This window comes from Sapajus apella, unplaced genomic scaffold (genome assembly GCF_009761245.1).
Source record: "Sapajus apella isolate SASKATOON/1434 unplaced genomic scaffold, GSC_monkey_1.0 scaffold44, whole genome shotgun sequence".
NCBI lineage: Eukaryota > Metazoa > Chordata > Mammalia > Primates > Cebidae > Sapajus > Sapajus apella.
In genome coordinates this window covers 20,460,069-20,484,396 of record NW_022436984.1, presented here as the reverse complement: position 1 = coordinate 20,484,396, position 24,328 = coordinate 20,460,069, and the positions used below count along the sequence as shown (strand labels likewise).

Genomic DNA, 24,328 nt, shown 5'->3' with positions numbered 1-24,328 from the left:
GTCATGGGGGGAGATGGGGCCGGAAAGGGAGTGTGGGGTAGTCCCAGCTGGGGGAAGACATACGAGCTGTGCCAAGACACCCCTGCCAATTGCCCTGTGTTTGAAGCTCAGGGGCTGCCCTCACGCGGATGGCAGTTCCAACAGGAAGATGGGCTGTGATCTCAGGAAGCTGCCAAATCATTGCACCAGGTGCACAGAGGAGCCATTGTGACCATGAGAGCCACAGGCATTCGGAGGAGGGAGAGGGCAGTGTGGCCTGAGCTTGGGAGGTGCGGGGTGGCCCGCACATAGGAGAGTAGCTTGGCCGGCACTGCAGGGATCAGGAGGCTGAGATCGGCAGAGGAAAGAGTCAGGGGCAAGGAAGCCTGTCTGAGCAAAGGCCCAGGGAAGGAATAAGCATTTGCTGGAGGGGAACAGAGGCAGCCTGGATCAATGACAGTGGAAGGACCAATGACAAGTGAGGGTGTGGGAGGGGAGGAGAAGGGTCCTTGGAAGTCTGGGACCTTGTGCTTTCTGCCTTAGGGGCTCTGGGTAGATCCTATGCATGGCAGCAGTGTCTCGAAAAGACCAAGGAGATTCCAGAGTGGTTAATAAATAATTGCGAAGAGTCTTTTTCAAAAACTAATAAAATGAAGAACTAATAAAATGCTTACATTTTGTTATATTTTAGTAAATATATCCAATCCCTCCCCATTAACCGCTATGATGCTGGCTTCTCTAGGTCTTTGCTTTGGTTCCCCCAAGAATCCTTCTGTTCCTCTCACACACACATTACCCCCCTCCCACAACTGCCCTCTGAATTGGGCTCCAACCAAAGGGAATGTTTCTTTTTGGCTGCAACAAAGCCCTAAACTTATAGGACCTTGTAAAATGGGTGTTGAGGGGAGAAAGGGAAGGCCATCATCTCCTGGACTTTATTCGTGTCTGTAGAATAAACACCCTGCATTTACATTCCCTTGGAGCAGAAAACAGACCCTTGGAAGATCAGACTGATGTCTTGGGGTAGTGTCTCTTGTCCCACTTTGATCAGAAAATCGCTGCAGGGAAGATAGTTTCCGATTTTTTTCTCCAAGTGGGTTAAAGTTCCCTGCATGATCAGAAAGTAATGTGTGGTGGCTCTGATGGAGGGTGTTTTCCATTTTTTTTTTTTTTTTGGAGACGGAGTTTCACTCTTGTTACCCAGGCTGGAGTGCAATGGCGTGATCTTGGCTCACCACAACTTAGGCCTCCAGGGTTCAAGCAATTCTTCTGCCTCAGCATCCTGGGTAGCTGGGATTACAGGCACACTTCACCATGCCCAGCAATGTTTTGTATTTTTAGTAGAGACAGGGTTTCACCATGTTGACCAGGTTGGTCTCGATCTCTTGACCTCGTGATCCACCCGCCTTGGCTGTCCAAAGTGCTGGGATTACAGGCTTGAGCCACTGCGCCTGGCAGGGGAGGGTGTTTTCTCTAGGAAGCAGCGTCTTGGGACGCACCTGGCACTTAGACGCCGTTCTAGAATGAGATAGAGGCGGAGATGGCTGCGTGTGTCTTACCCAAGGGTCATTGATGGAAAGGTTAGGGAAACACCTCGAACTAGCAAGGGGAAGAAGGGGGTCGGACTGTAAGGATGTAGAGGCATCTCATCGACAAAAGTGTGAACAGGGGCCGGCAGGAACCACCTCTGTCTCTCTCTCTGGCTCTCACTCTCTCACCCTCTCAGGCCTCATGGTCTCCCCTCTGCCTCTTTCTCAGGCCAGCTTTTTTCTCCCTCTGGAGACTGACTGTCATTGCCTGTATGTGGAGAGGATCAAATGTGGCCATCTCAGCCTCTCCTCACATCATTTTGAGTCAACACTCTAAAAGAATAGAACTGGCACCTCCTTGTTTAAGTCTCTAATTCCTAGGAGAGAGAATCCAGTTGGCCAGCTTGGGTCAGGAGTCTGCCCCATCAGCTTGGTCAGGAGGGCCTAGACCTTCGCTGCAGGCATGGCTGTGGGGACTCGTGTGAGGTGCATGTAATTGAGGTGGAGGGCAACTCCCTGGTGTCCCAGGAGAGAACGAAGACCCTGTCGGAATCAGAAGGGGAGGGTGTTTTCACCAGCTTGCAGGAAGTGGGTGGGGGCCTGCAGAGACTTCCCCTGGAGGTGGAACCAATGGAGAAGGTGCTTCAGGGCCGTCTGGGCTGCCTGTGTCCCCCCAGCAGATGTTGCTTCCTGCTCTGGGCTTTTGCCCAGAGGGTTCCTTGACCCTGCTCCTCCTCCTCCTCCTCTGCTGATCTCAACCTCCTGATCCCTGGGATGCGGGCCAAGCTGCCCTCCTACATGATTTTCTGGGGAAAGCTAGTGCCTGAGCATGACCAGGCGGCAGTTGTTCTGGGTAGAATGACAAGCAAGGACCTGAACCCAAGTGCTTTTGCCAGCCTGGTTATTGGCTGGGGTCCCTACAGACCCTTTGATTTTGGCCAAGGGCAGGGCTGCAGGCCTGCAGAGCCTGCCAGGCTCAAAGGGAAGGCGTTGGGCTCTGGATTCAGGGCCTCATGGCCTGCCTGTTCCACCCTCTCCTTAGCAGGGCTGGGTGGCCTCGTGCCCAAGCCCCGGACCCTGGCTGGGCTTATTTGCAGGCTTCTCAGAGAAAAGGCAACTCTGGAGAGCAGGAGGAGCCAAGGCTGAAACTGTGGGAGGCTGGGAGGTGGTGGGGGCGTGAGTAAGGAAGGGGAGGGAGATGGCTGACGGGAGCAGGGAGGGTGGAGTGGCAAGAGAAGGGGCTCACGGGGATGGACGTGTAGGGGAAGGCCTCCCAGCACGTGCCCCCCATTGTCTTGTTAACAACACCCTTGCCCATATTGGAGCCCAGAAAAAGGTGCCATCCTTCTAGACAGCTGTAGGGGCTCCAAGGGGTCTGACCAGCATGAGAGCAAGGTAGCACTGTGGCTGCTTTGGTGGGAATGTGCTTTAATTTCTGAAAACCATAGGCAGACAGGGTGACTGCAGGAAGGTAGCTCAGGCTATGGCACTGCATCTGTGGTCACCAGAGTGGGCTGGGTGGAGGCAGAGGCAGGCACTGATGAGCATTCTATTCACCTCACCCCCTTGCAGCCTAGCAGCCTGGGAGAAGGCAGTGGGGGACAGCAAGGCAGTGTGCTGGGAACTGTGCCGTCACAGGTGGAGCGCAGGGCTTGATGAAAGCTGATCACGCCCCCTTATCCCTGCTCTGAAGTTCCAGCACTCCAAGGTCCTGCATGGTCACTATTCAAGAGCATCAGAGTGGACACTTGGAAACATGCCAGGCGGATCATGCCTCTTCAGGCTTCTAATCCTCATCTCTTCCTGGGCTGGGCATGGGAGCTAGACTGCAGAATACCCCAAAGCCCAGGTTCACAAAGGCCTCCCTGAGCCTTATGCCCCTCTGTGCCGGGGTAGCTCATTCACTGATCCCTCTGTATGAGTTTATTGTGGCTGCTGTAACAAATGACCAGACTTTTTTGTTCAAAACAACACAATTGTATTACCTACAGTTCTAGGGTTCAGAAATCCAAAGCCATTCTTCTTTGGCTAAATTGAGAGTTTTGGCTGGGCTGGTTCCTTCTGGAAGCTCTGAGAGTTGGCTTCCTTGTCTTCTTCTGCTTCTAGAGACCACTTGCATTTCTTCCTCACAGCCCTTCCTCAATCACTCCACACTCATTTCCATCATCACATCTCCTGCTGCCGCTGACCCTCCTGCCTGCCTTACATGAGGACTGCTGTAATTATATTGGGCCCACTGGATAATCCAGGATAACCTCCTCATCTCAAGATTCTTTTTTTTTTCTTGAGATGGAGTCTTCGCTCTTGTCACCCAGGCTCAAATGCAGTGGCACTATCTTGGCTCACTGCAACCTCTGCCTCCCAGGTTCAAGTGATTCTCCTGCTTCAGCCTCCCGAGTAGCTGGGATTACAGGTGGGCGCCACCATGCTGGGCTAATATTTTGTATTTTTAGTAGAGATGGGGTTTCACCACGTTGGCCAGGCTGGTCTCAAACTCCTGACCTCAGGTGATCCACTAGCCTTGGCCTCCCAAAGTGTTGAGATAACAGGCATGAGTCACCACGCCTGGCCTCATCTCAAGATTCTTAATCACATTTGCAAATCCCTTTTACCCTGTTACGTAACACATTCACAGATTCTGGGGGTTAGAACATGGACGCCTTTGCGGAGACATTTCAGCCTACCACACCACCTTTCTAACCTTTCTCTGGGCTGGGGAGCAAGGCACGCGTTTGCCTGAAATACTGACCCGCATCCCTGGCCCTTCGTGTGCTCCCTGCAAGCATCCTCCTGTGTTTCCAGGCTGGTTGCTGCCTTTCTTAAGTGCTCCAGCTCAGACACTTGCCTGAGGCCAGTGATGGATTGTAGGCTCCCTGATCCTAGAGTTGGGACCTGCTGGGGCATTGGTGAGTTTCCTAGCCCCTAACACACCAGCATATAGTAGATGCTCAATGAATACTATATGTGCTTCAAGATAAGTGAGGGCATCCCCCCTCACAATGATCTATCAGGAAATAGAAACCTTATAGAGAGTCACCTTCAAGTGTGGGGAGGCTCCTTGGATTACTTTGAGTCCCAAAATACTATTTAGGGAGGATTTCTTGGCCCGAATAACCTCAGTCATTACTGGTGTTGGATGCTGATGGAAATTGTCTGAGAACATAATTTTTTTTTTAAAGAAGAAATTTGGAACTGATTTAGAAATCATCCCTGGAGGTTTGATTTTATGGCTGCTAGTGTTCGATGTTATCAACAAGCTCTCTGTAGATCACTTAAAAAGCAATCTAGTTAAAAGTTGCATTATGGAGAACGGGGTCAGGGATGGGAAGAACTCTCCTCATGTTTCACAAACGGCTCCAGATAAAGTCTCTGCTGGCCGCATCGGTCAGGGAACTTTAATGTGCTCTATCTGAAATACCTTCATAGACATGAATATGAAGGTTCTGAAAATTGTGTTCAATGGCCCGTGTGTCCGAGAGGATCCTAATATAAAGATGCATATTTCTAAAGTAATTTAATTTATAGAGTAGGATTAAACATACGTATAACTTTGTTAAGAAAATATAATGGCTTTGGGACTGATGATAGGCCCTCGGGCAGCCATAATAGGCTCAGGAGGGCTGTGCCTCTGTGTAGAGGCCCCTCCCAGACACCACCAGGGTACAGAGCTGAGATGGCACATGGCCTGGGCAAGTCCATCTGTCCAGAGAGAGAAGGCCAAGGTCAGTCTGTGGGTGGGGATGTGGTGGCCTCACTCCACATTTGTACCCCAAGCCTCCCAGCAGCAGGGGGGCCTCCCTGGAGCCCAGCTGGTGTTCCACTCATGAGGGCACCCCACAGGTGAGGCTGAGCCCAGTGTGTGGAATGTGGGGGTCTGACCCAAGAAGCAGAACCGACACGACTAAGGGCCAAAGCCTAAGGGCCCCGTAGGTGGGAGGCAGGTGGCAGAGGACTTCTAGAAGGTGTGGGAAGAATCTGACAGATCTTGAAGAACAAGGCATAAGCAAGGAGTGCGTTCCCGTGGCATTCTGGAAGGGAATGGCTCTTTGAGGCCACAGGAGGCCTGATGGACTGGAAAAGAAAAGAGGAGAGGCTGGGTGTGGTGGCTTACACTTTTTTTTTTTTTAAGATGGGGTTTCACCATGATGGCCAGACTGGTCTTGAACTCCTGCCCTTAGGTGATCCACCCACCTCGGCCTCCCAAAGTGCTAGGATTACAGGCATGAGCCACCGCACCCGGCTGGCTCACACTTGTAATCCCAGCACTTTGGGAGGCCAAGGTGGGTGGATCACGAAGTCAGGAGTTCGAGACCAGCCTGGCCAACTTAGTGAAACCCTGTCTCTACTAAAAATACAAACAATTAGCCAGGTGTGGTGGCAAGTGCCTGTAATCCCAGCTACTCAGGAGGCTGAGGCAGGAGAATTGCTTGAACACAGGACATGGAGGTTGCAGTGAGCTGAGATTGCACCACTGCACTCCAGCCTGGGCAACAGTGTGATATTCTGTTTCAAAAAGAGAAAGGAGAGGAGAAACGAAAGAAGACAAGCACCTAGGAGGGTGGGGCTCCCAGCTCAGAAAGTTCTCTGCATGGGGGAGAGCACCCAGCCCTTCTCCCATGTCCTGCAGCACAGGGGAGCCCAGCTTGCACCAGGCCAGGCTGTATAAGGTCCCTGTACCCTTGGCATGGGTGTTCTCAGGGTGGAGTGTGTGTGCTGGGCAGGATGCCACCACCACAGCTGCCGAGCCCTGGGCCTTGCTTGAGGGCTGGGGAGTGAGCTGTGGGCTCTTGAGATGGCTCAGGCCTGGCACATACAGGAGAGAGGGAGCTTGTAATGGCCCCTTCCTTCTGGACCCAGGCTGAGATGAGAGATTGCAGTCAGGGTGGCTGGAGACTGCCTGGCCGTGTGGACCCTGGGGGAGTCTGCGCTCCTGACCTTCATGCAGGGATGTGCCCCACCTCAGGGGTCAGAGCTGCTGCTCTTCAGGAAGTCTCCCATGCCTGCTCATTCCCAGCTGGGCACATGTGCTCTCTCAGTGGGCGTGGGTGCCACAGACGAAAGCACTGGGTGAAGTTCTGGAACATGTCCCGCTTCCCCTGGTCTGACAGTGCAGGGAAGTGGAGTAAGTCTCTCTCTGGGGATGTGCAGGGCTGCCAGGAACAGGCATGCTCACACTCAGGGTCCCTCAAGTCTTCATGGGGGCCACCGTACGCAGGGAGGAGGCAGATGGGACTCTTGCCCACAGTAAGGTGGCAGGAGTTGGAAAGGTCGTTCGGGAAGGAACGGAGCTCCAGTGCTTCCACCTTCTCTACGGGCCTTGCAGGTAGGCAGTCATTTCTTTTGCTTCCAGAGCTCTGCCTGCACGGAGATGCACCTGCCCTTCAGCTTTGCTTTTATCTTCCAGCTGCTACGAATCAACGGTTCTCCATTCTCTCAGCCCCGTGGCTACGCCTGCTTTTTAGCCTCTGCTCCCCCATTCCCACTGCTCCCCTCTGCCTGCCTCACCATCACACTGCAGAGGCCCAGCCGCAATGTCAGCATCACAAAAGGCAAAGGGAGGAGCTCTTCTGGACTAAGAGGAGCCGAAGGAGCCGGCTATAAAGTGGAGGTATGATCCAGGGCTGGAGGAGAATGCTTTAAGGAACACTAGTGCCCAACCTGAAATAGGGGTGGTGGATTAGATAAGAGCACGGCGGCAGTGTTGAATGTGCTATTTGTTAACTCTGCCGTGGTTAGGTACAGGGATGACCTTTGTTCTTGGTAAACACATACTGGAGTATTAAGGGGAACAGGCGCATGATTTATGCAAACTCTTCTCAAATGGTGCAAGAAACAAAGATATGTGTTTTTAAAGAAGTCCACAAGGACGTCTTGCCAAATTCCAGAGACAGTTAAGAGAATGAGAGACGGAGGGTGAGCGAGAACAAGAGAACAATGACAGCCCCCACCGGTGTAGGGGCCCTTCCCTTATGTGGGGTTGTCGGCATCTCCAAGGCTGTGGGCCAGCCCATGGGGGACACCCTTTGATTCTGGAACCCAGCCTTGATGGCGTCAATGAGTGGTCAGGATCGTGGGGTCCCACGATCCAACACAGTTCCCCTGGGGGAGCTGCTCATGTGTTCCGGCATCTTCTGAACACCCTGTTTGGGACAATGTTCAGCCTCTTGTGTGACTGCTGCTTAAGGGGTCTCTACTCCTGCTGCAGAGGAGCTAGGGGGGCAGGCAGTACAAGTGCTGTCATTCCTCTGCAGCCAGTGGGGTGGGGCTGGCAAGCGGGGGTTCTGGGCACCTAAGAGGCCCCTGGACCCTTGTGTCTTCCTCCTCTGGGCACTCCCACAGAGGATTCCTGGTGATGCAAGTTTCCATGGATCCCAGAGGGGTCCTTCTGCTGCAGTGATTCGGGGAGGCTCCTGCCTCTGCGCAGAATGGGTGAGCCAGCACTATGCAGTGTCTTCTGAGGGCAAGGCCCTGTGCTCCCAGGACCCACCCTGTACCAAGTCACTGCGAGAGGAGGCCCCATGATCTCTTCACCTTCCTTGGGGACAAAACCCACCTCCCAAGGTTGTTGACTACCAAAGGAGTGATTGGGAGAGAGTTCACTGACATGTGAAGCATTTTATCGGTAGTACAGTGCAGGAGGTGTGTTAGTATCACCCTCATCTTCATTCCAAGACCAGAACCAGGACAGGAGCCGCTCCATGGATGGACGATAAGGTGATGAAGATGACGAAGGAGAAAGGAGGGTGTTTAAGGGGGTGTGTTATGTTGTCTGCCCTCTCTAGAGGGAACTGCACTGTACCTATTGCCTAGAAAGGACATGCTATAGAGTGAAGAGCTGACACGGGGGACCAGAAGGGCCCAGGGCATTGCCCACCTAGCACTCCAGCTGTGTAAGCAGCCGTGTGTGTCCTGAGGCCCATGCCTTCTGGTCATGGCCAATTAGATCAAGAGAAGCCACCTGCACTCTTTCCTATCCAAGGGAAATCAGTCTATGAGCTGCCTAGTGACCCATGGAAAAATGAGTGGGACCAGTTGTTCAAGATTCAGCCTTTAGGAGGGGAGTGACCACAGCGCTGTATGTGGTAGATCAGCCAGGGTAGGGCTGGAGGGCCTGGGCAGTGCTGAATATAGTTCTATGGGAGCAGCACCTCTCCATGAACAGTCAGTAGCAGGCAAAGGCGGAGAAGATAATTGCCCATGTGTATTGAGCAATTACTATGGGCCAGGCACTGTTCTAGGATCCCTTAATCATAATCCACAAAGCAGGCATTATTCCACTGTTAATCTTATTGTACAGATGAAGAAAAGGCTAAAGAGAGATTAAGAAACTTGCTCACCCAGGCAGGGTGGCTCACACTTGTAATCCCAGCACTTTGGGAGGCCAAGGAGGGCAGATCACGAGGTCAGGAGATTGAGACCTGGCCCACATGGTAAAACCCTGGTTCTACTAAAATTTAAAAAAAAAAAAAAAAAAAAAAAAAAAAAATTATCCAGTCATGTTGCTATGCACCTGTAGTCCCAGCTACTCAGGAGGCTGAGGCAGGAGAATTGCTTGAACCCAGGAGGTGGAGGTTGTAGTGAGCCAAGATCATGCTACTGCACTCCAGCCTGGAGACAGACGGAGACTCCATCTCAAAAGAAAAACCAAAAAACGGAAACTTGGTCAAGGCCACACAGCCTATAGTGGTAGAGCAGCACCTTCCAGCTCAGGCTGGTGACTGCAGTGTCACCCTGCCGCCTCCTTCATGGCATGTGGCTGCTTTGGCCCCAGGCCTGGGCACTGCCGTTCCTGCCCTACGGCTCCAGGGAGCTCCCTCTTGTCTCTTGAGTTATCTTCAGTGGGTCTCTGTTTGCAACTGAAAGAGCTTGATGAAAATTCTAAGAAGTTTCTGGGAGGGGAGGGTAGGATGCTTTCCAGTCAGGACCTCCCTGACCTTGCAGGATCCTCCGGATCAGTACCTCATGGGTCGGTCCCACAGGCCACTTAGGCATGAGGCTCCCTGCCTGTGGGCTGTCATCAAAGGCCAAACAGATGGGGAGGTTCGTTCAGTCAGAGGCTTCCCAAGCCCAAGAAATATTTGCACAGTGACGGCATCTGAGTGCTGGGTGGGGGATGGGAGTACAACAATGAGCACTTTGGTACCAGAAAGGAGTCTGGGTGGTGGCAGCTGAAATGCCGTTCATATTTGTGCTTGCAGGGAAACACTATTAATATGGAAGTGCCAAGTGGGAGCTGTGTCCCGGAAAGTGGTGTGCGGGTGGAGGTCAGAGGGGGTGACAGGCAGTCTGAGGTCTGTCCCCAGACTCTAACCCTGGTCCCAGCATGACGGGTTTAGACACAGGATCCGACTCCCTCACTCTCTGGTGAGGGTTCCTGTGTGAGAGCAGGGCTTACACACGGCACCTGGGCTAAGGCCGTGCCTGGGGCCCTCAGCAGGTCTCCACTGCTGCGTGACTCTCCAGCATTGACCAATTTAAGATCAGCCTGGGAAACCCTGTTCCCATCAGAAGGCGAGCCTTCCCTCCTTCCACATTCTCTCCATTCTCCCTGCAGGATGAATTTCTAAGCCTGCCCCAGGCTGGCAGACACCCCCTGCCACCTAAGGTGGCCTGTACTTCTCACCCAAGGAGGTCACAAGCTGGGGGTTGGGATACATGGCAAGTAATTTGATAGCAAGTGTTCAATCACTCAAGTTTGTAAATAAGGCTACAGCAAGAGAAGCTGCGCAATCAAAGGCTGCAAACAAAGCCCTTCCTTTTGAGGACAGCAATGGCACAGGCAGGGAGGGTGGGCATTGGAGGAGGCCAGATCACTGGGAGGCATGGCAAGAGGAGAGTCCAGATGGTCGACAACAGCCCAGGGTTTGAGGGGAAGCCTCAGGACAGCTGTCTTGAGGTGGCTGCAGCCTTGGGGGTGATCCCCTGGGGTACATGAAGACAACAGAGCTTCTGTGTAAATGTGCAGCATTCTTTAGAATTGTTTCAATGCAGGTTATAATATCCACAGTACATTGGTATATATTACTAGGGGTCTACTGGTATGGACTTCTCAGCAGAGGTGGCCAATCTGAACAAGGCCCGGATCCCTCCCATGCCCTCTCTCCTAGGCTTCTTCTCTGTAGCGGAAGATGGCCCAACAGCAATGTCCAAGGGGGTCTCTGTTCTGAGTCCTGCCTTGGCCTCTCCCAGCGATGCCTGGAGGCAGCAGGGTCTTCGGGGTGTCCTGAAGGACAGGTCAGAGGCCAGGATCAGCTCTGCCTGGACTGCTCTTGCCTCCTCCTACTCCCTCCAGGCTTTAGCCTAGCCTCACCTGGCAACGCTCTCACCAGCTCAAATCCATGTTTTCCCAGAGGATCCTCCCTCCCCTTCTTGCTTCTCTACACCCCTCCCCAGCTGGGCCCAGGTCTTGGCTCGATGAGTTCTGTGGCCTCCCTCCTCCTGCAACACCCCCTCCTCTCTAGGGCCTGGCTCAAGGCAGATGCTGGAGCTACGTGCCCAGTGAATAAACATGCTGCTTCAGACAAGCCTGCTTCCCCTTTGAGGGTCTCTTTATTCAATCTGCAAAGTCACCGGCAGCAACTTGGCCTGGCCCTCTGTGGCTTCCAACAAGGAAATACTTAAGTCAGGAAAAGCATTTGGTGCCTTTCCTAGTACCAAAAATTGACTACAACCTTTTTGGGCACCCTGAGATAAATCAACAGCATTTTGCTTTTTCTTTACTTTTCTAACATAATTCCAGAAAAAAATAGATCTCTATTTTATATATATATATATAAAACTATATTTATATACATACACACACATATCGAGAGATCCTTCAACCAGGAAGAGGCAAAGGATCCGGCGTCCTCTGTGGTGCCCCTTGGCCTGGTGCAGGGGTCTTGGGAGTCACCTCGGGACATGCAGTGCTGAGCTGGTGTGCATGGATGGGTGGTCTCCAACAGCCCTCTCCCTCCAAGGAAGGCGGAGCGATGATGAACCAGGGCAGCCCTCACCCAAGCTTTCCACACATCCTGAAATGTGAGCTCTACCTGATGGAGCTTTGAAACTAAAACCCAAAGTGCAGATGCAAAAGGATTCCCTGATAGGCCTCTGGGGGACTGTCTCCTTAGGGAAGAGTTCCAGGAGCGTTGGGCAGCAGGGAGGACATATGTCCACAGCCCCCAGGCCCCGAAGACAGGTGTCATGGACACCGAGGCGTACTCAGCCACAGGAGAGGGGCTGGGCTCTGTCCCCTCCTCAGGTCTCTAACCACTGCCCCTGTAGGCCCTCAGGCAGGGGAACCCAAAAGGCCAGCGTGAGGCTTGGATCACCCAGGAAGGCCTGAGGCAAAAGAGGGACTATGGGTGATGAGATGTACTGGGGACAGTCCTAGAAATTGCCCACCTCCATGTTATTGGCCCTCAAGGGACCTGCATTGTAGCGTAAGGCCTGCAGGAGTAACGTGTTGACTCAGGGTATTAGAAAAAACTGGGTCTAGCAACCATAGGATCTAAAGCATCTGGAGGCTGCTTGGGCTGGGGCACATTTCCAGGGAGATGGGGTGGGTGCAAATGGAAGCGTTAGGGCCAGTGCTCAGTACCCTGGCCAGACACCAGAGGCCCCAAAGGGATTTGGTAGCAGAGGGAAAGAGCATGGTGGGGCCCAGCTGGCCTCAGGGGGCAGAGGGGCAACATGGGCATAATGTACTAACTCCGTCTGGGAAATGAACCCAGAAATCCCATTGTCTTCCCACTTGCCTGCAGTGTCTTCAAGATGTGACTGCCCTGGGCAAGACCTGAGAGGGATCCAGGAACCTGTGCTGAGACTGGGGAGTGAGAACCCCAAACCCCAAGCCAGAGGCATGAGTGAGAGTGAAGAACAGCTGTGAGGCTCCCCCGGCCCCAGCTCTTGGGGAGCAAGTCTGGTTGCCAAAAAACTCTGCAAAGGCACTTAGGGTTCAAGTCAGACTTTCCCAAGGCACTAAGGAAGAAATCCAGGAAGACCCTCTTGGCCTAGCCAAGAGAAGGAGGGCTGCAGCTGTGGAGGCGTTCACTAAAGATGCATTTCCCTGAGGCCCCACACCTGATGCCACCATCGCCCCACCCTGACCCAGACTCCCAACTACCGCTGCCTCTGGCTGGCCCCTCCCTCCCTACAGCTGCAGTGTCGTCAGAGCTCTCTGGGGATGATGGAGAAGGGCAGCACAGGGCTGCTGGCCTCCAGCTCCAGGGCGGTGAGGAAGCAGTCAACGGCGGCCTCATTCTGGCCCTGGGCCTGCAGCACCTCGCCCAGGCCCTGCCACGCCTCATGGCATGTGCTCTGCCTTTCCACAGCATCTCGAAGCACCTTCTGGGCCAGGCTCTTGTGGCCCAGCCGACTCAGCATCAGACCCTGCAGACCAAGCACAGGGAAGGGTGAGTAGGGGCATCCCAGGGCACAGGCATCTTGGCAATGGGGCCAAGCACAGGTGCACAGGTGGCAGCAGCCATCAGCTCGAGAGGCTCCCTGAATCTCTGGCTTGGGCACTGTTGAGTGGCTTTGACTTTACCCATGCAAATCCTACCTGGCCCTGCTCAAGCCCTGCTTTAACCCCAGCCTCCTGGGAAACCCACTGCAGGAGGTCCCAAGGAACCGGCTTTTAAGTCACCCTGTCTGGAGGATCCTGGGCAAATCCCAGCTCTCTGGCCCTGTTTCCTCATCTTTAAGTGGGAAAATCACAGCATGTCTCTTAAGGGCGGGGTGAGGTTGAAAGGAGTCAGGAAGCGTAAGGCTCTGAGAAGCGTCTGGCCGGAGTGTGTTCTCACTCAGTGGGACCATGCTTCTCAGTCCTTCCTGCTGCCCAGAGCTGCCTTCACCCCAGGGACGCAGAGAGACGGAGGATGACACATTATGGGGCTTTGTCACTGCCACTGGGAGGAAAAGCTTTAGTGTGTGTGCGTGTGTGTGTGCATGTGGTGGTTCCCCAGGGAGGAGAGTCAGATGGCCGGGGACTGGGTGCTGGCTGAATGGAGCACTGGGTGAATGGGCTGGAATGGCTGAAAGATGAAAGGCCTGGAGGTTCTGGGTCAGTTGCAGGGGAGGTTGGCCCTGCTGTTTGGCTCAAACAACCCTGTTACTAAAGAGATAGAGGAAGTAACAGGAATTGTCAAAAGAGGCTGGGAAGTGAAACTGGCACCCTGTCCCCACTACATCCTCTTCTACCCATGCCCGGAAGTCGGTAGGGAGACAGGGTAGTGAGTGGAGGGAGGTGGGAGGGCCCCCTTTCAGCCGCAGGTCCCAGGAAGTTTGCTTCACACTGTCCCACTGATCCCTGCTTCGGCCCTGAGAGCAGCCTGAGATGACAGCACAGGGGCCCTTCTCTTGTTCCAAGACAGAAGGTAAAGCTCACCACTGACTCCCTGGACAGGTGGGGGTTGCAGTGGGGGTGGGGAGCTGCCTTCTATGTGCCTGGAGTCCCCTTTCCAATGCCCGCCCACTGACGGCCATGTACATTTTTAGCTGGAACATTTTCCTCCTCACCAAGCTCCCCAGAGTTAGGCCCTCTGTTGCTATGGAGACGTGCTGGGGAAGATGCACACGCCTGGTTTCATGAAGTCCTCAGAGAGCTTGGAACACAGCCAATTAGGCGGGAGTGAAAGATGGCGCTCAGGAAGCCCTAGGAAAAGCCTCTCCCTCTCCAGAGGCGCTGGCTGGAGATCTTGCAGCCAGGGGGCGGGGGAAAAAGAGGCTGTCCTCACAGTGCCTCTGCCAGCCCTGGGCAAAGCTGTAGCAAGGAACCACACACATGGCTGATGCGTGCAGAGGCCAGGGGAGGACAGGGTGGCTGCGGGTGGGGTGGAGCTTCAGGCAGGGTCTTCCGCTCTTGCCAGATGGGAGCGGTGCTGACTCAGGGCTGCCTGGGACCAAGGGTAGTGGCCAGGCTGGCCAGCAGGGCACCAGGCCTAGCTGTTCTGCCCACACGACCCGCAGGCCCAGCAGCTCACAATGGAACAGGGCCCACAGGGAGGAGGGAAGGCAGGCCAGCCAACGGGCCGCCAGACACCAAAATTAAGCACCAAAAATGGAGGGTCTGAGCCCTGTGAGCGCTGCCCAGGAGGGAGCAACACAGGAAGAGGGCGAGGCCTCCCGGAGGGCGTCAGGGCCGAGTGGCTTCCACACATTCAGTTTTCTATAGCAAGCTTCCACATGGGATTTTGTTTGAAAAAAGGGCTCAACTGCTGAAAACGAGTTTGAAAACCCCTGATCTCAAGAAGTATGTGGGTGTTTGGGAAAATCCAGATGTGTCTGCAGGCTGGTGTGTGTGTGTTTCATTCAGTTTGGGAGGTCTGCAGTAGCCTCTTCTGTATCTGTAGAGAGGAAAGGCCCAGGGCTTGGTGGCCAGAAGCCCTGGCCAGGTGGAATCCCAGCTCTGCCACTAAAAGTGCTGTGACCACGGACAAGTGGCCAACTTTCTGAGCTGTGGTTTCCTCATCTGTAAACCAAGCAACGAAACAGTCCTTCCTCGTGGGGCTCTTGTGAGGATTCTGCAGTGATGAATTTGAAAAACCAAGGAGGGGACAGACAGCAAACAGTAGCATCTCCAAGATGAGTAGAGGACCCTTCTGGGTGGGGAGCAGGTGGCATGGCTGATCTCTCTAGAAGGTGGGAGAAGGCATGGCTCTCTGTGGGGGAGGACCGTGGCTGGGGTGGGTTGGCTCATGTCCCCCCACCCTGGTGTGTTGACCTTAGAGCCTGAAAGGAGACACCGGGCTGGGGTCAGGCTGGGGCCCAGAGGCCCAGGGCCTGTAACAGGATCTGCTGCCACCTGCCCCTGACACCAGCCGAGTTCATGTTTGGTAGCAACTCAGCGCTGTTTGCTGGCTGACAACTGGGCAGGGCACAGCCCCAGGAAGATGTGAGGTCTCACCTACTCTGCCCCGAGCCTAGTGCCGCACCAAGGGCCTGCAGGCATCTTCCTGGCTCCCCGACTCTCCCAGAGAACAGGTCTCCAGGGAGAGGGTGGGAACAAGAACTGGCATCTCAATTCCATCTAAATGTCCCAGGTGAATTCCCCATTCCTCATCCCGGTAAGGGGGTGCCCCATGCTGAGAGGAAAGACCAGACCTGCTGAGAGGCTCTCAGCTTCTGACCCTGCCCTGGGAGATGCCATAGCTGTGCTGGCAGCCCACAGGGATTCGAAAGTGTTGTCCAAGTTGTTTAGGGTGACCAGACACCATACCTCCAAGGGGGCGCTTTGGGCAGTGACAGCCAAAGACATGGGCTCTGGGGAAGTCCCCAGAAATTCCCACCTCAGGACCTTCCTTCTTCTCTCCCTTCCTGGATCTCAGGGAGTGGGGATGTGTGGCCACATCTCATGTGCTCGAGACCCTGCTCTCCCAGGAAGCCTTCCCTGAGGACGGAGTCCCTCCTGGCCACACAACCACCTCAGGGTCACGCTTAGTTACTGTGGGGCTCATGGATGTGATTCCTATCCTGGCCCTCCCCAGGCTGAGAGGGACAGAGCCCCAGTCTCCTGCCTGCTTTGTTATTTCCCATGGGACAGCAGCTCAACAGAGCTCAGGACGCAGCCCAGATGCAGAGCCAGGGAATCCAGAGGCACCCACACGCTTCCAGGTATGAAGCTCTGGCCAGGGATGCTACCCATGCAGAGCCCGGAAAGTCCTGCCTGTTAAGGCCATGAAGGCGTAGGACCTAAGGGGCCTAGAGCCTTGCTGGGGTCTGGGCTCACACTCAGCAGGGAGCCTCCCTGTGGGACCCAGGTCCTCGGCAGAGGCACAGTGTGTGGCCAGGGGCTATGGCCTGGGAGGACATGAGGGGAAAAGGATCTTGCCTTTTCAGAATCCCATTGCACACCATCCCACCTCGTAAGTTCAGTGCCTGACGATGCTCTCCAAGGGTGGGCAGCATAAAGGTCTAGGGGTGTGCATGCCTCTTCTTCTTTTGAGGGGGGCCTGCCCTGGGAAGCAGCTCGGGCGCAAGGCCAGCTGTGGGCCAGGCGGAGCCCTCCGTCCCCACCCCTGCCCTCAAGTATTTATAGAAGTTATTTTGGGAATTTTCTTTCTGAGCTCAAGGCACATTCCTGGGATTCTGTAACAGCCTTTCCAGCTGGGAAGCCGGGAATCAGCTGGAAGCTGCAGCAGCCTTCTGGTCCCTGGAGCCTGTGTTTGGGGACACCAGGGCTGCTGTGAGGAGCCTGCTCTACAGGAAGGGCCCCTCCCTTTCATCACCCTGGAACACGGACACACCCATCCAGGAAGGCCCTCATTCCGGCCCAGCTCCATGCTCTCAGGAACTCTAGATTCTCTCAGGTGTGTCAGCCTCAACCTGTCCAACCAGACCTGGAATGGGAAGGGGGAGGCGCCTCTCCAGGCTGAGAACCTCCCACTCCCATCACCACAGCCCTCCTGAAGCCAGGGCAGCTCCAAAGCTACAGCTGGGTCCCACTTCCCTGTTGGGGGGAAGGGGCCCAAACCCTTCCAGCCCCACCCAGTGCTGGAGTGGGATGTGTTCACCCCAGATCCCCCTAGGCCTCAAAGGAAGAGGCACCTACTGAGAAGGGCCCAGATTCATATGGAGCCCAACCTAGGTGGGGGTCTCCTGGGGCAGTGGGTGCCTGTCCCTTTCTCTTCTGGGGTCCTTTACAAGTGAGATGTTAAAGAACACCAGTAGGCCTCTTCAGCTGGGGCTAGGGGTTGTCCATTTTCAGAGGGACAGGGGCCAGCGGCTAGCGGCCAGGTGGGTCACATCCTGGGGGACTTCGGAGCCTGACAAGCCACCAGGAAACTGACTTCTTTGCCAGCCATCTCCTCTGGGCAGGGGACTGGGGCTTTTCTCCTCCCCTTCCTGGGCTGGTATCAGGTTCTAGGTCTGCAGGGGCCTCTGCCCACCCTGGCGCACTACCTGGCCCACTCCTCCAGGCTCAGTCAGGAGGCTGTGGCTAGGCCTCTGGATCTCGGGTTCTAGAAGTGAGCCCCCGTGTTGGGGAGTGAGAAGGGGGACCAGTCACAGCAGCTCCCCTCTCTGGGCAGGAGGCACAGCCTAAGGCACAGTGAAGGCCAGTTTGGGGAGGGGGTCTACTGGACAGGGGGAAAAGTCTGCACCTTTTCTCTCCATGTAGGGTGAGTCTTTCTAACTCCTTTTTTGAAAAAAATGATTCTGGAGCTTAATTAAGCCAGCAGTGCTCAAATATCATTCTTTTTTTTTTTTTTTTTTTTTAAAGACGGGTTTCATCATATTGGTCAGGCTGGTCTTGAACTCGTGACCTCAGGTGATCTGCCCGCCTCAGTCTCCCAAAGTGCTAGGATTACAGGCGTGAACCACCACGCCTGGCTCAAGTATCATTGTGATCCGAATCTATGGCAGGCTTCCTCATTAGAGCTGGTGACGGACTTCAGGAGCCTACAACAGCCTAAGGTTTTCCAAAAGTCCTGAGCCAGGGCTCAGGGTGTATGCAGGGGGCTGTGCCAGCCCAGGGATAAGGTGGTTGTAGAGGGGCCTCTGATCCCCATCGAGCAGGTGCTGCGGGACATACCCTTGCACCCCCCACACCGTGGGCCTGCAGAACCCTCTACTTCTTTCTCCACTTTCCCATCAGGGAGTGTGACCTCAGGCAGTACTGGAGAGGGGTGAAGAGAGAGCTCACAATAAAACCACAGCATCACAGGTCACACAGCCAAGATGTTCCTATTGAACTTTCCTGCCCAGCAGAAGCAAGATTCCAAGTCCTCTCATGGCCTAGACCCCTCTAAGCTACCTGCCGCAGCTCAAGAAATGAACGTGGAGAGAGAAGCCTAGAGCTGGTGGTACGTCCTGGACCCTGAGACATGGGCATAAGCAGCAGAGGCCACTGGTCCAGGAACCCGGGACCCTGCTGTTCTGTACACGGAGCTCTGCATAGTGTCGGGGCACCTCCAAAATGCCAGGCACTGAGTGTCGCTCCTCAGCTGCTCAGAACGTCCTTCCTCCTTCAAGTCAGAAAACAGATGCTGAACCAGATGTTGAACCAGTATGACGACAGGCCAGGGCCTCCTCAGAGCCTGCCACCGCAGAGCCTCCACCCCAATGGGCACAGATTACCCAAGGTATCTCCCTCATCCCTCAACTCATTCTCCCCTGCAAAGCAGGCTCCCCTCCCCCTTAGCTAAGGTTAGCCCAGGCCTGGCACTGTGTGTACTCTTGTCCCATCCACAAGGCAGCTAGGGTCTGTGTCCTGTACATCTGTGCTGGCGCCAGATTTCCCTGTGGACTTGGTGAGGATGGAGTGGCTTTACTGCAATGAGTCTCTGGGGCTTGGCCCCAGGCTTCCACTCCCACCCGAGAACCAAGAGCATCTGAACATGGCCTGGCAGCTATGCTTCAAAGTGAAAAGCATGAAAATGACCCCAATGACTGGACCATTAACTTACAGAATTATTTAACGTAATTCTAACAATAGCCCTTGGTGCTTGGTAGAGCAAGCCCTATTTTACAGATGAGAACACTGAGCTTCTGAGAGGTTACGGATCTTGGTCAGTGAGTGAAGGCAAAGTGGGACTCAGCCAACCAACCCAAGGAAAACCTCGAAGGCAGCTTGGAAGTCCCCGTCCCTGCCAGGTACTCCCTGCCTGTCTTCTCAGCACCCTGCTGGCATCACAAGGAAATCCAGGGCAAAGATCCTCTTCCCTCAGTAAGTATGGCCCAACAGAAACCAGCCTGGTCCGAGGTGGGACTCAGGCTCAGGCCACATGCCACCAAGTCTTCTATGTGAAAATAGCAGTAAAAATGCCCAGCGGTGACTCATCTTTTCACAGCTTTCAGTTCACCTGAGACCTAAAATGACCCCTTGAAGAGTCTAAATTATCACAAGAGTCTAAATTATCATCCCAATTTGATAGGAAAAAAAACTGACCCAATGCTATGGTTTGAATGTGTCCCTCAAAATTCATGTGTTAGAAACTTAAGCCTCAATCAGCAGGACTGAAGTGTGAGGCCTTTAAGAGGTGAGGTCAGCGGGTCTTTGCCCTCCTGAATGGCTTGTTGCTGTTATCTCAGGAGTGGGTTCCTGATAAGAGGATGAGCTCTGCTTTCCCTTCTGTCACACTCTCTTGCCCTTCCACCTTCTGCCATGGGATGAGGCAGCAAGAATGCCCTCGCCAGATGTGGCCCTCAATCTTCGACTTCTCAGCTCCAGAACTATAAGCCAAATAAGTTTCTGCTTATTGTAAATTACTATAAAAATATATTTTTAAAAAAGGCCACACATGGTGGCTCATGCCTGTGATCTCAGCACTTTGGGAGTCTGAGGTGGGAGGACTGCTTGAGCCCAAGAGCTCAAGACCAACTTGGGCAACACAGCGAGACCTTGTCTCTACAGAAAAATAAAAACAAAATAAAAGAATAATAAATTGTCCAGTCTAAGGTATTCTGTTATAGCAACACAAAATGGACCAAGATGCCCAGTGAGGAAAGTGACCCTCGAGTGCCACCGTAACGCAGGGCTGCTTGTCTTAGGTTTGTCACCCCTCGTGTCTGGTCCAGCCCTCCACGATGGAGAAGAGGAGCAGCCAGCAGCAGGAGGGGGTGATGGATGCAGCACTGTGTGGTCAGAGTTCACCCTTTTGGCCTTAGAGACCAAAGCCTTCTTGGTGAAGTCCCAGAGCACCTAAAAAGGCCCAGCCCAGAGCCTCAGGGCTTGGATGGGCAGAGCTCTGGCCCTCAGTGACTCAGGTCCCTCCTTGGGAGGTACCAGGGGTGGTGGCAGGGAGCTTCTGGGGACTTAAGATGTGCCCCCTCAAGCCACAGCCTGGGGTGAGGGATGAGGGGCTCTGAGGCCATACCCATGCTCTTGATTCCCCAAACCCACTTAAAGAATGAGGCAGCCTGCTCCATACTGGCACAAGAGGGAACCAATAAAGGGAAATCATGCATTGTCACTCTGTCATCAAGAGGACTGCAGCTAACAATGCCGTCTTCCTGTCTTTCCAGGGGCATTTGGAGAGAGAAGGTGCTGGGCATCACATGTCATAATGCTTCAGAAACTGCATCCCAGCAATTATATCACTAAAGCCAAAGCTCATGCAGAGCCATCTCCCCCCTGCTGCAGGGGTGCCTGATGGGGAGGGGTTCTGGAGAGCCTGGAACTCCCTCACCAAGAAGAAAACATGAGGAGGGGAGGGGCTGGGGCAGGGGAGTGACCAGGAAACTCCTCCCCTCCAGAGTCTGCCCCTGGGAGAAGAGGGCAGAGTGCCACCCGCAGACACCTCGCCTGCCCACTAGTGCCTGAGAGTGTCAAGTTGTCTCTTGCAGTGCAGACAAGCTGCACTGAAGCATCCACACTCTCCTTAGCCAAGCTGAGGGCAGGGAAAGTGGGTGTCTCTGTGGCCAGGGCTAGAACCTTCTTCAGGGGGTGCTGAAGGGTAGCAGAACATGCCACCCAAAAATATGCCACCTGGGCATAAGGATCATTTTGAGCTAAAGGCAACAGAGACAAGAAAAGCTCTCTGCCCTCCCACTATTTGCCTAAAAGCAGGATATAAATTTACAAGGGTGTCCCTCCTCCCTTCTCAACCAGGAAGGACAAAGGTTGATTACAGAACACAATCTTAGCCCCCTATCAGCCTGGAGATGACACAGAGGAATCTATATAACAAGCTTTGCTAACTAGCCTTTATCTACCATTAGTTTCCCATGGATTTATCTTCCCACAATTTGCCATCCTCAGAGACTCCAGGTCCTTTTTCTTTGTCTCATTGCTTCTTTTAAATTGTATGCTCTTGGTTGAAGATGCTATGTAAGCCAGACTTCTAAGCCACCTCTTTAAACTTTTCTCATTTTCCCTGAGTATCTCCCATGAGCACATTTTATACATGTTAATAAAGTTTTGTTTGTTTTTCCTTGTTAATCTGTCTTCTGTTACTAGGGTCCCAGCTAAGGTAGAGGGAAAATTGTTTTTTCCTTCCCTACACTGAGAAAGCAAGTCAAGCCAATCATTCCATGAGGTGCTCTAATCTCAGCCTCATGACCAACCAATGACCCTCCCATCATGAAGGTCAGGTAACCTCAAAGGAACCCCCTCCTGGAAGGGCTCTCAATGACCCGACCAGTCCACCAGTTACTAGTGGGCCTCCCTGATGTCCTCAGGTGCCCCTACTGTCCTTGGAAGTTCCTGATGCAGAGGAGATCCAGGGAGATGGCAGGACAGAGATAAGCTCCAAGCAGAGTGCAGGCTGCCTGTGGTCCCTTCCTGGCCAAGCCTTGAAGCCCTCTCTGAAGGGCAGTGTCAACCGGCCACACCTGCGCATCTTGGGAGGGCCTCTGCCTTCCTTCTCACGTTTCCCCAGGGGCAGGCAGGCAAAGTTCACCCTTCCCCTTCTTGGCTAGACTTTTCTGCCAGTGAATTCGGTTCTGAATACCCTAGTCGAGTGGGATTTCCAGCTACTTGGAGAGAAGTCTGGGACCGTGCTGGCAGACTGTCAGGACCTGCTCCTGTGATTTGATTTCCACTGCAGAGAGCACATTTCTTTTTCTTTCTACACTTGCCAGCTTCCCGAAGGCCCCTGGCCATCCTTAAGCCCAGCGCAGACGGCAGCCAGCAGGACCAGAGCTTGATGGACAAACTTGGGATAAACTCTGCTGGTTCTCTTGCCCAGCAGAGAATTGCCAAGGTGGCATCTCCTTCCTGCCTAGTCTGGGTAGAAAACTCTAAGCTAAACCCAGAGCAGGGCTAGTACCACAGAAACATCTCTTATCGCATCTAGGGCAGGGATAGCCAGACACGGAGGGTAGAGAACCCACTCTTTGTGAAAATTTATATTCTTAGAAACATGGGGCCCCTGGCCCCTAAGAGTAAAGTCTTTAACTCCCAGTGGGCTTTCTTCACCCTCTTGGCACTTGCCAATCCCACCCTAAGGACTGTGGAGCCAAACTCAGCACCCACGCAGCACACTAAGAATATCTCCGCCCTCCTCTTTCCAGGCCTCAGGGAGTCTTTCCAGACCTGGAGACCCTAAACTCTTCCAGCCCAGCTTTGTGGGTGGCTGTGCCCTCAGGAGAGGGGACACTCTCCTTTCCCTTGTACTGATCAGAGGCCAATATCCTCATAAAGTCACAGTGGCATGGTAAGGCCAGAGTGTCCTACCTGGGAGCCTGCCCTGGGAGGTATCACAGCAGGTATCACCTCCCTTCCACATTCCTCTCTTGGTAATTCTCCAAGACTGTACCAACCTCCAGAGCTCACAAAGGCTCAGATGACTGATGTGTCTCTTTCCTCTACTATTTTTACAATGAATTCCTTACATAAATGTGAAACTGACTTAGAATGACAGCTAGTAGTTCCTATCATTGTATCATGTTGAAAAAGATTCCAAGATCACATCTCTGCTCAGTGGGAAAAAGGGGCTGTGATTGATTAGCAATGTCTGATACTGGTGAGGGACTGAAGTGGGGTGGCATACTCTGCGCTGTGCTTTGCAATCTCTGGGACTGCACTGCAGGCACTTTCACATGTACCTTTCACACTTTCACATGCATCACCTCATTTGATTAGAACAACACTATGGCCCAGGAACAAGGATTATTATCTGTAGAAGGGGACACCAGGAACATGCAAGTTAAGTGTCTTTTCCTAAGTCCCCCAAGTGGATCAGGGCCAGAGCCAGGATTAGACCCCAGATGTCCTGAGTCTCAGACCAGCACAGGGAAGACACTTAAATCTGGGAACACTTGAGATTGACACACCAAAGCATTCAAATGTCTTTAGAAAAAGAGTGCTTCGTAAATCTTCCCCAGGCTTCACATTTGCTGTTCTTTATGCATATGAGTGGGATGCTGGCAGGAACAGAGCCTGTAGACAGGGGATGGGCTGCCCACGCAGAAGCCGACCGCCCCTCTGGTTGCTTGTAACTTTAAAAGAGGGCAGGGCTGGCTCTGACTTGCTCCAATTCCATCAAATCAGCAGGGAACCTCAGGAAGAAAAAAGGTACCATTTCAGAAACATCTGCAGGGAGCCACTCTGGATAGCTATTCAGTTACCATGGAAACCCACTGTTGGAAACAGCTTCAATTTCAGGAAAATAGCTACAAACAATAATAAGCATAAATGAAAAATGGTACACTGTTACTTCAAAATTGTACTTGTTATTGGATTTTGTTGGGTTTTCAGGGCTGAGCTTGCCGGCTAATATCCGTCAACACAGTGGAAGGCAGACATCTCTGCCTGGCTGCAGGCCTAATGATAGAGCCCAGACCCTCCCTCCCACCGCCCTAATCAAATTTCTGGATGTGACCTCTGGCGAGGCATTTATCAGGGAAGCTAACGTCTAAAATCGAGGGAGGAAGGAAGAAGCCTCTTGCAGAAAAGCAAACATTTGCTGAGCCGACTGGAAGGCAATGCGGAGCCACTTGGGAGGGAACATGAACAAGGGTGTATGGTGGCTGCATGGGCTTTCTTCATCTGAGGCTGAACATTCACACAAACCTACGTTAGAAATCTTTATAGAAATCAGGCAGTGGGAATAATAGCTGAGCTAGGAATTTCTATTCTATTTCCTTTTCAAGGATTCTCAGGTTGGAAAGGACCTTATGAAGATGACCTGTTCTGGCTCCTCGGCATGTGATTTGCATTCTCTTGGCGACACTCTCAGAGATGATTACCGAGTATGTGCCTAGACTATGCTAAGAGTTATAATGTTTTCCCTGACACGGCTGAAATCTAACTCCCTGTAGCTTCTACTCATGGACAAATCAGCCCCCTTTTGGCAATGCCAACCCTCCAGCCATCTGGAGCGATTCTCCTGATCCCTCTGTGCTCTCTACATGGCAGATGTCACGGATACCCTAATGGCTGTTCTCAGCGCACTCTC

The 24,328-nt window shown here is 53.3% G+C and overlaps 1 protein-coding gene and 1 long non-coding RNA gene across 7 annotated transcripts in view; one reads left to right on the top strand and one right to left on the bottom strand.

Annotated features, from left to right (window-relative positions):
* Positions 1-10,475: 10,475 nt before the first annotated feature.
* The window catches only part of TTC7A (tetratricopeptide repeat domain 7A), a 156,383-nt gene continuing 142,530 nt past the window's right edge, over positions 10,476-24,328 (bottom strand). For 4 of the 6 annotated variants that reach the window (XM_032239477.1, XM_032239478.1, XM_032239479.1 and 1 more), the window contains one exon: positions 12,660-12,881. In XM_032239477.1, the coding sequence (XP_032095368.1) occupies positions 12,660-12,881 (222 nt within the window). Of the gene's footprint in view, positions 12,882-24,328 lie in introns of all 6 variants that reach the window. The other 2 variants (XM_032239481.1, XM_032239476.1) reach the window with 1 other exon arrangement.
* Positions 18,464-21,364, top strand: LOC116524276. The gene is made up of 2 exons (XR_004257248.1): positions 18,464-18,571; positions 20,454-21,364. It is a non-coding gene; the product is annotated as an uncharacterized LOC116524276 (long non-coding RNA).